This window comes from Mirounga leonina, unplaced genomic scaffold (genome assembly GCF_011800145.1).
Source record: "Mirounga leonina isolate KUSES-001 unplaced genomic scaffold, KU_Mleo_1.0 Mir_177, whole genome shotgun sequence".
Taxonomy (NCBI): Eukaryota; Metazoa; Chordata; class Mammalia; order Carnivora; family Phocidae; genus Mirounga; species Mirounga leonina.
This window is the reverse complement of record NW_023270459.1, coordinates 335,405-347,902: the sequence shown is the minus strand read 5'-3', so window position 1 is coordinate 347,902 and position 12,498 is coordinate 335,405. Positions and strand designations below refer to the sequence as shown.

The following is a 12,498-nucleotide window of genomic DNA, read 5'->3' as shown; positions in this document are numbered from 1 at the left end:
AACTAGTCAGTTCGGTGTCTCCTTTGAGCCAGACCTTCCTTCTCCCCATCCTAGGGGGCTGCCCTCCTCCCTGTACTTCAGCCCAGGCAGGTTTGAATTTTTTATAAAGATACTTTATTAGAAAATTATAAAAACAGCCCCCAAAAGGGCGCGCGATAGAACGAGGCAAGCTCTTCTCCTTCCCCTTGCGTTTCTCTGCCTCTGGGGGCGCAGACCAGGTCAGGATGGGGGTTGGGGGCTGGGGAGGCGGCAGGCACAGGTGCGGGGAAGCGAGCGTGAGGGCGATGGGATGGGGGCACAGCGGAACGAGCAGGTGACTGGGGCAGCCCCCGGCGGGCCTCCCCGCCACCCGCGAATCTGGAAGGGCCGTAGCGTCAGCGCATGCGCAGGCACAGCTGGAAAGGCCGCGGTAAGTTGCCCAGCCCGGAGCTGAGCGGCGTCAGGTCGATGTGCTCGGGCGCCCCCAGCGGCTGCAGCGAGAAGCTCTGCAGGATGGCGGTGAGGTAGAGGAAGAGCTCCATGCGCGCCAGCGACTCGCCCAGGCACAGTCGGCGACCTGCGGGGGTGGGAGGGTGCGGAGGGGCGGCGAGATAAGATGGGGTGAGGGGCTCCAGTCGCAAATTCTCGGAGAAGAACATACGAAGCTAATGACTGGCGACGTCACAGAGCCACCCTTCTAAAGGTCTGGGAAAGATGCGTTAAGTAAATCCGGGGCCAAAAAGGATCTGGCCGATACAAGGACAAGTTCATGGGTTCGAATTCTGACTCTGCCATTACTAGTTCTGTGATCTTGGGCAAGCCAGTTTCTGGGTACTTAAAATGGGGATGATAAAAAATAATAAATAAATAAATAAAATAAAATAAAATAAATGATAGTATTGCTTCATTAGGTTGCTGTGAATGCTAAATGCAGGTAAAGAAATGAGAATATAATGCCATGTAGGTCATACTGCGTGTCATATGTTACTCTAGGCACTATACTGATATTAATTAATTTAATCCTAACAATTCCAAGAGGTGGGCCTTGGAATTCTATCGATCATTCTCCATTTTATAGATGTGGAAGTTGAGGCACAGAGAGGTGAAGTAACATATTCAAGGCCATTATAGCTGGGAGACGACAGAGCTGGGGTCTTGCTGGAAAACCTAACTCTTAGCCACCACTCTAATAGCTCTTCTTAAAAGTAGCGCCTGGCACACAGTGGGCAATATGGTAGGTGGCTTATTATTATTATTCCTCCCTCCCCCTTTTTATTTCTGCTACTGGGTTAAACAGGAAAGATTTTTTTCAGCAGGATAAAGACCAAAGCCAAGGAAACTAGAACTGCTCACCTGCGCCACCCAGTGGGGAGACTGACGGTGATCGCTTCCAAGTTGAATTAATATCCTACTTGCCCCTCCTCCCTCCTCAAGGATTTTAGCCATTATCTGCCTATGGGAGCAGAGTTGGGAGGGAGAACAAATGTCTCCGCACATCCAAAGCTGAGGATGAGGTGGGATGAAGAAACGAGAGGGTTTGGAGAGTGGAATGAGGTAGGAATATGGGACCCCAAAGACCCTGATTCTTGTCCCCATGGCTCTCACCAGCTGAGAAAGGCATGAAGGCAGGGTTCTTCTTGAAGGACTGATTGGCATCCAGAAAATGCTCAGGGTTGAATTCCTGGGGCGTCAGGTAATGGCTGGGGTCATAGTGGACTGTGTTAAGGAGGGTGATGATATCCGTGCCCTGTGTGGGTGGGGAGGCAGAATCAGTAGGGGTAGAAGGTCTGGGAGATTCTCAAGCTGAAATCTCACTCCACAGGGCTGGAGGCCCCCGGAACTTGATAAAGGGGCATGGAGCCCAGGACTCCCAACAGGGATTCGGGAAATGTGTGTCGCTGTCTGGAGTTACACGTGATGGGTGCTAGAAGCTGTGTTGACAGGGATGGGGGGTACCTCCCCTTGTCAGAGCAGATTTGGGGTTTCTGGGACTAGGGAGAGTTCTCTCAGAACAGTGTTTAGGCACAGCGGGTCCCCAAGATGAAGTCTTAGACCCTGGGGATGCTGGAGAGGGGTCCTAGGAAGGGGAGCTGTATTGGGCAAGGGGTCTGAGGTTCAGGTCAGGGTCCAGTCCATTATAGTACTGAATAGGCCCTGGGAAGGGGCTGAGGTTGTGGATTTAAGAGCTTCAGATGTCTGTTGCTAGGGCTTGGGATGCCAGTCACTAAGGCCCGGGGTACTGATGGCTAGGGCCTGGGATCCTCCTTGCTAGAGACCCGGATGCCATTCGCAAGTCTGGGATGCCTCTTGCTAGTGTGCCAGACGTCCATTGCCAGGTGCCCAGCACACCTTGGGTATCAGGAAGCCGCGAAAGGCTGTGTCCCGAGTGACGCGGTGGGGCAAGTTCATGGGGATGACGTCTGCGAAGCGCTGCACCTCGTGGATCACCGCGTCTGTATAAGGCATGGCCGCTCGGTCGTCCAGCGCCGGCAGCCGCGCGCGACCCACCACGCGGTCGATCTCCTCCTGTACGCGGGCTGGAGGTGGAGGGGGGAGCGTTAGTCAAGGGTACCAGTGGGCTCGACTGGGCTCCCAGTCGTGAGCATGTGTGCATGTGTGTGGGGGGGGTCCAGCCTACGCTTCCCAGTAGGGACGCCGCTACAGAGATGCCTATGATGGTTAGCAGGAGCCTCGAAGGGAAGGGTTGGTTTGAGAGACGTAGGTGAGAGTGAAAATTAGGTTGGTGCCCGGGCTCCTAGGGGCGGGGTTGTGCGGGCGGGGCTTAGGGGCTGCCGGGAGTCCAGGTCCCGGATGGGACAGCGGGCGGGGTTCGAGGACCAGGCCGGATGGAGGGTGGGTCGAGTGGGTAGGCTGTACGAAAGCCCGGAGAGATCGGGGGTGGGGCAGGCGGTATGGACCCTAATAGACTCAGTGCTGGAGGCCAGGGTTCCGGGATCCGCCCAGAGGCGGGGTTTGGAGAGGTGGGGGTCCCAGACCGTGCTGTGTGGGCGGGTGGTCAGACAGCGAGGGTCAGACTGATGGTTCCTGGCTGGCCCTGTGGCTGAGGCTCGGGGCCAGGCTCTAGCCGACTGTTGAGATCGGGGCGCTGAGGCCGGACGCGTGCTGTGTGGTCAGGGTCAGGGGTGGGGCGCAAAGCAAGGCCACGAGGGCGGGGTCCAGGTTCCGGCCGACTGTGTGGACCGCGGGAGCCTGCGGATGGGGTCGGCCTCCGTGTGGGTTTGTGGGTTTGGCTGGGGGTCTCAGGCGTAAACTGGAGGCCTGGGCTATCTGGCAAGCTGGGCGGGGCCGTGCCCATTGGTTGTGGGCGGGGCTTAGAGGTAGGCGAGTTGAGGCTCGTGGGGCCCGAGTGCCCAGCAGGTGTGCCCCGCGGCGCTGTGTGCAGGATCTCCGAGCCAGGCTTGGGGCGCGCGCACCTTGCACTTTTGGGTACTTCATGAGCACTAGGAAGGCGTGGCGCAGCGTGGTGCCCACGGTCTCGGTGCCGCCAAAGAGCAGGTTATGTGTGGTCATCAGCAGGGTATCCATGTGGAAGTGGCTGTGCGGGTCCTGCTTCTCCTGCGGGGGTTGAGGGGTGGCGATATGAGCCCGGGCCGGATCACTGACCACAGGCTCAGAGTCTGTGCGACCCGCTCCCCACAGATCTGCACGCCTCCTGCTGGGTGTGTCCGTTCAGTCCCTACCCTGTTTAACTTTCTTTCCTCGGGGAAGCTGGGGAGCGCGAAAGGGCCGGGTAGAGAAAATCTCAGCCGCAGGGCCCACGGTTAACAGATCCTTAAGGACTTCTTAATGAGCTGTTAATTGGCGATGGGCCCCCTAGTGGCCAGGTGTTCCAACTTCACTCCCCAGATGTAGGGAGACCGGTCTCAAACCCGCTCAACCCGGGATCCTCGTTGGTCTGAGGCGGAGGGAAGCAGGTCAGACCAGAGATGCGACTTCCAGGCCAGGCTTACTTGTGCCATCTTGTTGAGAAAGCAATCGATGAAATCCCGGGGAGAGCTGGGGTCGAGGGAGTCCTGGTGGTCGCGGACGCTGCGGGCGATGAGGTCCTTCATGCACCCGTAGTTCTGGAAAAGGCGTCGGTGCGGCCCGGGTACCCAGTCCAGGAGGCTCGGAAAGATGTTGTACAACTGGGGATGAGGGAGAGTCGGAGGGGTTTGGAGGATCAGGTAGCGCAAGCGCGCGCTCGTATGTGTGGAGGGGTTGCCAGCGAGGTCAGGGTGGAGCAGGTAGGCACGGGCGGGGTTTTGTGGGTCAGCTGGGTTCTGGAGAGACCGAGGTGGGGCGGGGGCCCTCGGTGTCTGTGGAGACTGACCTTGGCTAGACAGCTTAGGGCGATGCGGGGGCGGAGCCAGACGGGAAGGGGCGGGGCCAGGGAGGGTCCAACGCATCCTCTCCCCGCCCACTGTTTCCCGTTTCCCAGGACTGGATGAACCCCAACCCTGTCCCGCCCAACCTGGGCCTCCTGACCTCTCCCCAGGGGCCGCTCATGATTTGGAAGTTGTCACTGATGAGGCGGATAATGGTGAGCAGACGCTCATCGTCGTAGTCAAAGCGGCTGCCGAAGATCACAGAGCAGATAATGTTGGACACGGAGCGGCTGAGCACAAACGTGGGGTCGAAGGGCTTGCCTGCGAGTGAGGGGCGGAGGGGGTCAGGGGGCGCGTTGTGCAACACCCCAGACCCCGAGCGGCACTAGAGCGCACGACATCCAGCCCAACCATGCCTATGGGACTCGCAGCACAGAGCAAATGGTCTTGGCCACCTGACCTGCAGCGTAACACCCCGGGTCCTTGGCAACACGCCAGGCAGGACAGAACCCACAACATCCTTTGGCACAATGACAACACCACCAAGCAGCGGAACAGGCTATTCTTCACGATACAACACACAGCACACACCACGCAAAACAACATACATACAATACACAACACAATACAATCGCGCATCAGGGTCTGCCAACACCACGACCTCACCCAGAAATGGCACAGCAACACGACGCGACACCTGACACCCAATGATCCGACGACGGAACAGATCACAGACAATAACACATGAGGCATCACAACAACAGCATGGCCCGGAAACTGAGTCTGGAGTTAGGTCGACATAGTTTGGATTTTGGCTTGGCCGCTCAGTTTCGGTGTGGCCCGGATGAGCCGACTTCCCTTCTCTGAGCCTTGGTTTTCTCGTCTGTAAAATGGGCTTGATGACAGTCTTCTCCTCATGGAGCTGTTTTAAGGAGTCAGTAAAAGTGTGACTGGCTAAGGGCCTGGCCCATCATGAGCCTGTGTGAACCACGGTGGTGTGGTAGGCTGAATAGTGGCCCCCCCAAATATCCATGTCCTCCTCTCTAAGAGCCTGTGAACACGTGATTAAGTTAAGGATTTTGAGATGCGGAGATTATTCTGGTTTATCCACGGGGGCCTAATGTAATCACAAGGGAGGCAGAAGGGTCTGAGTAAGAAAAGGTGATGTGTTGGTGGGAAGAGAGGGAGAAAGAGAGAGAAGAGAGGGAGAGATTTTGGAAGGTGCTATGTTGCTGGCTTTGAAGATAGGGGAAGGGGCCACAAGGCAAGGATGCAGGGCGCCTCTAGAGGCTGGAAAAGGCAAGGAAATGGATTCTCCCCTAGAGCTTCCAGAAGGAGCCAGCCCTGCCAACCCATTTTAGTTTTATGGACTTCCAGAACTGTAAGAGAATAAATTTGTGTTGCTTTAAGTCACTAAGTTTGTGGCTTTTCTTTCTTTCTTTTTTTTAAATAGCAGCCATAGGAAACTAACTCAGGCAGTCATTATTGCTTTATTTATATCATATCATTTAATCCCTGAAGCATCACTGGCCACATTTCCCCCCTCAAAAGCCAGCAAGATTTGGAGATCAGGGTAAAGGGCTGTTTGCTTCTCTGCTTCAGTTTCTTCTCCTGTAAATTGGGGTTTATAATAGGTTCTCCTTTACAGAGTTCTTGGAACAGTGCTGGTTACTTTTATTTTTATTTATTTTTATTTTTTAAGTAGGCTCCATGCCCAGCATGGAGCCCAATGCAGGACTTGAACTCACGACCCTGAGATCAAGACCTGAGCTGAGATCAAGAGTCAGATGCCTAACCAACTGAGCTACTCAGGTGCCCTAAGTGTTGGTCATTTTTATTTTTTTTTCATGGGTGAGCAGCTTTGACCTGGGTTCACATCCCAGCTCTGCCACTTCCTGGGCACGTGACTTAAATCTTTCTGGGCCTCAGGTTTATCCTTGTAATAATTTCCCAGGGTTTCAGGGGAGGTGAGATGTGTTCATACATTTGAAGAGTTTAGTATAGTGCCTGGTCCCCAGGAAGCACTCAGTAAATGGGCATTAGTGTGTTGAGTATGGACCTTAGAGACAGGTTTAAATCTTGGCTCCTCCACTGAGTAGCTTTATTATTTCAAGCCAGTTAATTGACCTTTCTGTGCCTCTGTTTCCTCATCTGCAAAATGGATCGTTCAGAGGCTTAAGGGGCTTATGCGTGAAAGTGTGCTTAACACAGGGCCCCACAAGTCGTGCGTTCTCAAGAGTGTCATCATCACCATCATCTTCCACCACAATTATACAAACTGCGTTCAAAATACCACACGGAGGGGCGCCTGGGTGGCTCAGTCGGTTAAGTGTCTGCCTTCCGCTCAGGTCATGATCCCGGAGTCCCCCTGATCGAGTCCCAGGTGGGGCTCCCCGCTCAGCGGGGAGTCTGCTTCTCCCTCTGCCCCTCCCCCCTCTCATGCTTTCTCTCTCTCTCTCTCTCTCTCAAATACATAAATAAAATCTTTTAAAAAATAAAAAATAAAAATCTTTCCTTTAAAAAATTACCACACGGAGGGGGCATCTGGGTGGCTCAGTGGGTTAAGTGGTGGACTCCTGTTTTCTGCTCAGGTCATGATCTCAAGGTCAGGAGATCAAGCCCCGTGTGTGTCACCGCACTCAGCAGGGAGCCGGCTTGAAGATTCTCTCCTTCTGCCCCTCCCTGCCCACTCTCTCTCCCTCCCTCTCTCTCTCTGATAAATAAATCTTAAAAAAAAACCCAAAAAAACACCACACAGAGACAGCAACAGAGAGGCCGCCACATATCCGCTCACCATTACCTCAAGGAACACAGCACCGGAAGCCGATCCACCTCCAGGGGGCGCCACTCTTACTGCGGGTCAAGTGAGGAGCCTCCAGGGGTTTTGAGCTGGTGCCCACACTCTCTGGCCAGTCCTGACTACTAAGTAGGATGGGTGTGAGTTAGGGGTTATCTACTGCGTTTGGGGACCCCAACCTTCAGTTTTCTTTAGCTCTGCCAGCAGGAAGCTGCCTTCCTCCAGGATCCGCTCCTCAATGCTCCTCTTTCCCATCCCGAAGTTCCGCAGAATCTGGACAGAGAACCTCCTCAGGACCTTCCACCGGTCCCCGTTGGAGAAGGCGATACCTGGAGAGAGGAGAGGGGCCAGCTCAACTGATGCACTTGTCCCCAAGACTACTGCCATCCGAGTCCCCTTTCCTGGTGTTTGCTGGGAGAGAGACTGAGAATTTGGAATCTACCCCCTCCTGGGAAGTCCTACATAACCCTCCAGGCTAGGTCAGGTGCCACAGCTGAGCTTCCATAGGGCTCTGGGCTTCCTCACCATAGTCTTTATCACCCTGCCTCTGTTTCCCTCAACATAGACCTGGTCACTCTGGATTATCACAGTGTGGCCATCGGGCTATCTCCTTCTCTAAGCTGTGAAGGTGGGGGTGGGAGTGGAAGGACGGAGGGGCTGTCTTGGTCACCACTGTGTCCCCAGCATTGCCAGAGCAGAGCTTACCACATGGGAGATGTTGGTGAATGCTTATTAATTAATGAAAGCACAAATAAGGGAGAAAGGAGAAATAAACACTGAGACATTGGGACTTCATCCAGGAACAAGACAGACCCTGTTCTCTTCTTTCCCTGGACTCAGGGTCTTTGCACAGGCTGGTCCTTCTTCCAGAACACTCTTCACCCTCTGTCTGCTCCTGACTGGTGATCTTCATCTTTTAGGTCTCAACTGAGAGGTCCCTTCCTCCAGGAAGCCCTTGCTGGCCCTCCCTCCCTGCCTGACTCAAGTGCTTCCTCTGGGCTCCCAAAGTTTCCCTGCCTCCCCATCCCAGCCCTGACCACTGTAGGTGGTCATAGTCTGTTGATGGGACTACAGTAGGATAAGGTCTCCGATGTGTTTATCTCTGATTTCCCCGGAGCAAGCAGAGAACTAGATGCTGAAGAAGAAAAAAATCTCAGTGATTGCCTTGTATTGTCTGCATTATCTCATTGACTTGTAACAACTTTTTCATGCTAGCTGACTCAGGGTCAGAGAGAGGAAGCCACTTGTCCAAAGGTACATAGCCAGTAAGCAGCAGAACCCTGTTTTTTGTTACCCTCTGTACTATGTATTGAAGAATTAGATGGTAGCTATTTTTAGTAACAGATAATGTATGTATCCAGATGTTCTCTGTGCAAAAGTAGCAAGGTGACTTTCTCAATTGCTCTGTGTCCACCTCCTTGCATTTGGTGTACGTGGGCTGGTGAGGTCATAAGATCAAGCCCAGGAAGGGGACATGAAGGTGGAAAGTGTATTCAATACACAATAGTGGGTTTTTGCCTTTAACCAGAGCACTTTACTTCCAAATTCTGGAACAGCTGGGACTCATCTAGTCAAGGGGACCGGGGGAGCCCTAGGGCTTCTTTAGGAGTAGAAGAATAGTCCAAGGTGCAAGCCTCCAAGATCTCCTTTTCAATCAGAGCAACTTTCTGCCAACTTACTCTCTCTCTCTCCTTTGTCATTTATTGGGCCCCGTCATATATGGCTTCTTTTGAATAAATGATTAATGTTAAAAAAAAAAAAAGAAAACCCACAAGACTAGGTGATTTCCAAACCTAAGGAGGACAGGATATTGAGATAGAAGAGGTTTGGAGTTGATGTGAGTTGCTGGATGGGTGGATTTGGGTTTGGCTTTGGATGGGGATGACAATGGGCAATGGGGGGGGCGGTTATGGGACTCAGGATAAAATTGGGTTTGAGGTTGCCGATGGGAATGGAGTTGTGTGGAATGGGAAGGACTGGTAGACTGGGGTTGAGATTGAGCTTGGGCTTGGGTAGATATGTGACAGGGTTGGTTTTGGTGTTGGTAGTTTGATTAGGGTTGAAAATGGAAGTGGGGACTGAAAACTTCAATAGGTGATTGAGATAGAAGATAGGGCGGGGGAGAAAAATGATGGTGGAGTTCAGTTTGACTGAAGGGTTAGGATGGGGTTGATAACAGATTTTCAAGTGGAGACTGGGAGAGGGTTCATAATGGAAATGGAGGGAGGGAGATGAATCAGCGTTGCAGATACAGATGAAGTTGATTTTGGAATGGGGAACATGGAGGTAAGGTTGATGAGGACTGGGTTGAGGTGGGCAATGTGGGCTGGGCCAGATAATTTGGCCACTTGACTGAGATGGAAATTTGATGATGTGGTTAGGCTAGAGGTAGGGATTGGGATGAGAATGGAGTTGGAGTTGGATGGAGGTGGGGATTGGTGTGGAAGTGCATTTCAAGATGGTGGTGGGATGTGGGGATAGGGAAGGTGAAACAGACTACCTCGACTAGCGCTGTCTGGCACCATCCTAGCTGGTGTAATTGGTGAGATCAGTGGCCCTGAGTATCACTAAAATTGGGAGGACAGTCCCCCACCCTTACCCGCTCCCTCAGTGTGGAATGAGTTGGGGTGGAGAAGATGGGGGGCAGGCTTACCATTGCCCTTAGTGAAGTTGAAAAAGACAGGGTAGTCACCACGGCCACTAAAATCCTCCCCTTGGTCCACAAGGGCCTCCTTCACAGCTTGGTATCCGCTGAGGACAACCACACGCCTGGGCCCCAGGTGCACCGTGTACACGGAGCCATACTCCTTGCTCAGCTGGGAGTAGGAAGACAGACGTCACAGGGGGGTCTGGGGCCCTGAGACCCCTCCCCCAGTTATTCCCCCCTCCTCCAAGCCTAGGTCCTTGCACCTTGGTGAGAGAGGCCAGCATGTCTTGGGAGCGCAGCTGCAGCAGGTTTCCCAGGAATGGGAGAGGCCTGGGGCCTGGAGGCAGCCGGCCCTTGCCCTTGGAACTGAGGATCAGGAACAGACAGGTGAGAGCCAGGAGCCCGAGCAAGATGGCTATGCTCAGACTGTCCATGGTGAAAGCAGCTGCAAGCATCTGGAGGGCAGAGTGGGAAAGGGCAGGACTGGGAAGGGAGTGGGATCCCTTCATTCCGCATCTCCTGGGACTTGCCTTCCCCAGGCCCTAGAAGTGAGGGCAGGTGAAGAAAAGAAAGGAGGTAGGGAGAGTCAGGGACAGGGAAAGGCCAGGGATTGAGGGAAGAGAAGGGGAGAGGAGGGGAGGGAGAGAGAGAGGACACGGAGACAGGCAGAGACAGTCAAAATACAGTGAGACTGACAGTAAGAGAGACAGCAACAGACAGAGACAGACAGAGAGACAGAGAGACACATGGAGATAATGAGGGATATGGAAAAACCAAGTGAGGTATCTGAGTATCTGTAGATGTCCGCCTATCATCTATCTGTCTGTCTATCATCATCTATCATGAGACCGAATCTCACACAGAGACAGTGATAAGAGATAGAGACACACGGGTAGAGACAGACAAATGAAGACACAGAGCTAGAGAAAGACAGAAGACAGAGATGGAGAGACAGAGAGACACATACTTCCTGAGAGACATACAGACAGACATTGAAAGAGAAAGAGCAGGAAAGAGACAGAGCTAAACAGAGACTGAGGGAGAGAGAGAGAGAGTGACACAAAAGAGAGATGCACTGAGACAGACACACAGACACACACACGGAACATTAGACAGAGACACGCAGAGACAGAGACCAAGACAGACTGGAGACAGGGAAGGGGGCAGAAGCAGAAGCGGAAGTAGAGGGGAAAGAACCAGGGGTTCTGACCCCAGGGGCTCAGTCCACAGAGAGATGCCACCTTCTGGGTAAAGCACCAGTACCGAGGTCCTGGTGCCCAGCCCCGCTGCGGGCTCTAAAACACGTGTCTAATGAATGAACACAGAGCCAGAGAAAGCCCCAGAAAGACAAGCCCAGGGGCCTTGAGAACCCTTGGAGGAGGTGACAAGGGAGATCCCAGCCAGTCTTAGCGACAGATGAAGCCGGTGACCCCTCTCTTGAGAACCCTCCTCCTCTGTGACCTGCACCTTGTCCTTTACCTGCTGAGCGGAGGTGTGATCTGCTCCAGTTCTGTGCCCTGCAGCTCTGGGTATGCCTGAGGGGTGGGGGCTGCTCTTAAATCATCTCTGTCCACACCCCCTGCTCCCCCCCACCCTGCGCCGTTTTCCCAAGGACTTTTAATCCCTTCTATTTTCTTGCCTTACCTTACGAATGGCTTGGGGCTCGCAGCCAGCTGGAGTGATGCCTCGGCTGGGTACCACTCCTTGGGAGCCCTCCAGTGGCCTCTTTGAGGCTGACCTCAGCTCTCCTTACTGTGCTCAGTAGTGCCATTTGCCCTGCAGTAGGCAAAATCTTTTCCACTATTTCTTTAAAGATTTTATTTACTTATTTGAGGGGAGGGGCGTGAGCGAGGAGAGGGGGAGGGAGAGGGAGTATCTGAAGCAGGCTCCAAGCCCCGAGTGAGCTTGACACTGGGCTCCATCTCATGACCCTGAGATCATGACCTGAGCCGAAATCAAGAATCAGAGGCTTAACCAACTGAGCCACCCAGGTGTCCCCAAATTTTCCCTTTTTTTGCCATTTGGGGTCCTGGGTCTGGTTTTGGGTCTGATCTGAGGTTTCGGGGCTTGACCAAATGAGCCAGGGATTGGGGCAGGGTCTTTTTGGTGTGTGGGGCACTTGGCTCTATTTCTCTGGGTTCAAGTTCATTTCTGCCCCTGACTGGTCACATGACCCCAGGCAAGTTCCTTTCTGTTCTGGGCTGGAGTTCTCCCATTCTCTGTCTCTCGTGGTTTGTCTCTGAAATTCTGTGTGTCTCACTTTGCTTCTGCCTCTGAAACTTTTTGTCTCTCTTTATGTCTCTGTCTCTCTCGTCCTCCCACCCTCTGCGTCTCTGGGTCTCTCATCTCTGTCCTGTCTCTAATTCTCTCTGTGCTTTTTCTCTTTCTCTCTGACTCCTTCTCCCTGTAAGTCTTTCTCAGTCATCGTCTCCTCCTGACTCTCTGGGAGTCTCTCTCTTTCTGTCTCTCACGCCTCTATGAGTCAGACTACAGTGAAGTGGGCTGAGGTTGAGGGAGGATTTGGGGGAAATGCAGGAGAACGGACTTCAGATTTGGGTTTGTGGTTGTTTTTTTTTTTTTTAAGATTTTATTTTATTTTAGAGAGAGGGCAGAGAGAGCGTGAGTGGGTCAGGGAGGGGCAGAGGGAGAGGGAGAAAAAGAATTCCAAGCAGGCTCCACGCTCAGCGTGGAGCCCGATGTGGGGCTCGATCTCACGACCCTGAGATCACGATCTGAGCCAAAATCAA

The 12,498-nt window shown here is 53.3% G+C and overlaps 1 protein-coding gene across 1 annotated transcript; it reads right to left on the bottom strand.

The window, feature by feature from the left end:
• Nucleotides 1-183: 183 nt before the first annotated feature.
• On the bottom strand, nucleotides 184-11,282 carry LOC118022900 (cytochrome P450 2F5). The gene is made up of 10 exons (XM_035023865.1): nucleotides 11,231-11,282; nucleotides 10,015-10,206; nucleotides 9,758-9,920; nucleotides 7,284-7,433; nucleotides 4,468-4,628; nucleotides 3,951-4,127; nucleotides 3,414-3,555; nucleotides 2,329-2,516; nucleotides 1,585-1,726; nucleotides 184-556 (listed from the first exon to the last, which is right to left on the bottom strand). The coding sequence occupies exons 2-10, from the start codon at nucleotides 10,204-10,206 to the stop codon at nucleotides 375-377; spliced, it is 1,497 nt and encodes a 498-aa protein (XP_034879756.1). The 5' UTR covers nucleotides 11,231-11,282; the 3' UTR covers nucleotides 184-374.
• Nucleotides 11,283-12,498: the final 1,216 nt, after the last annotated feature.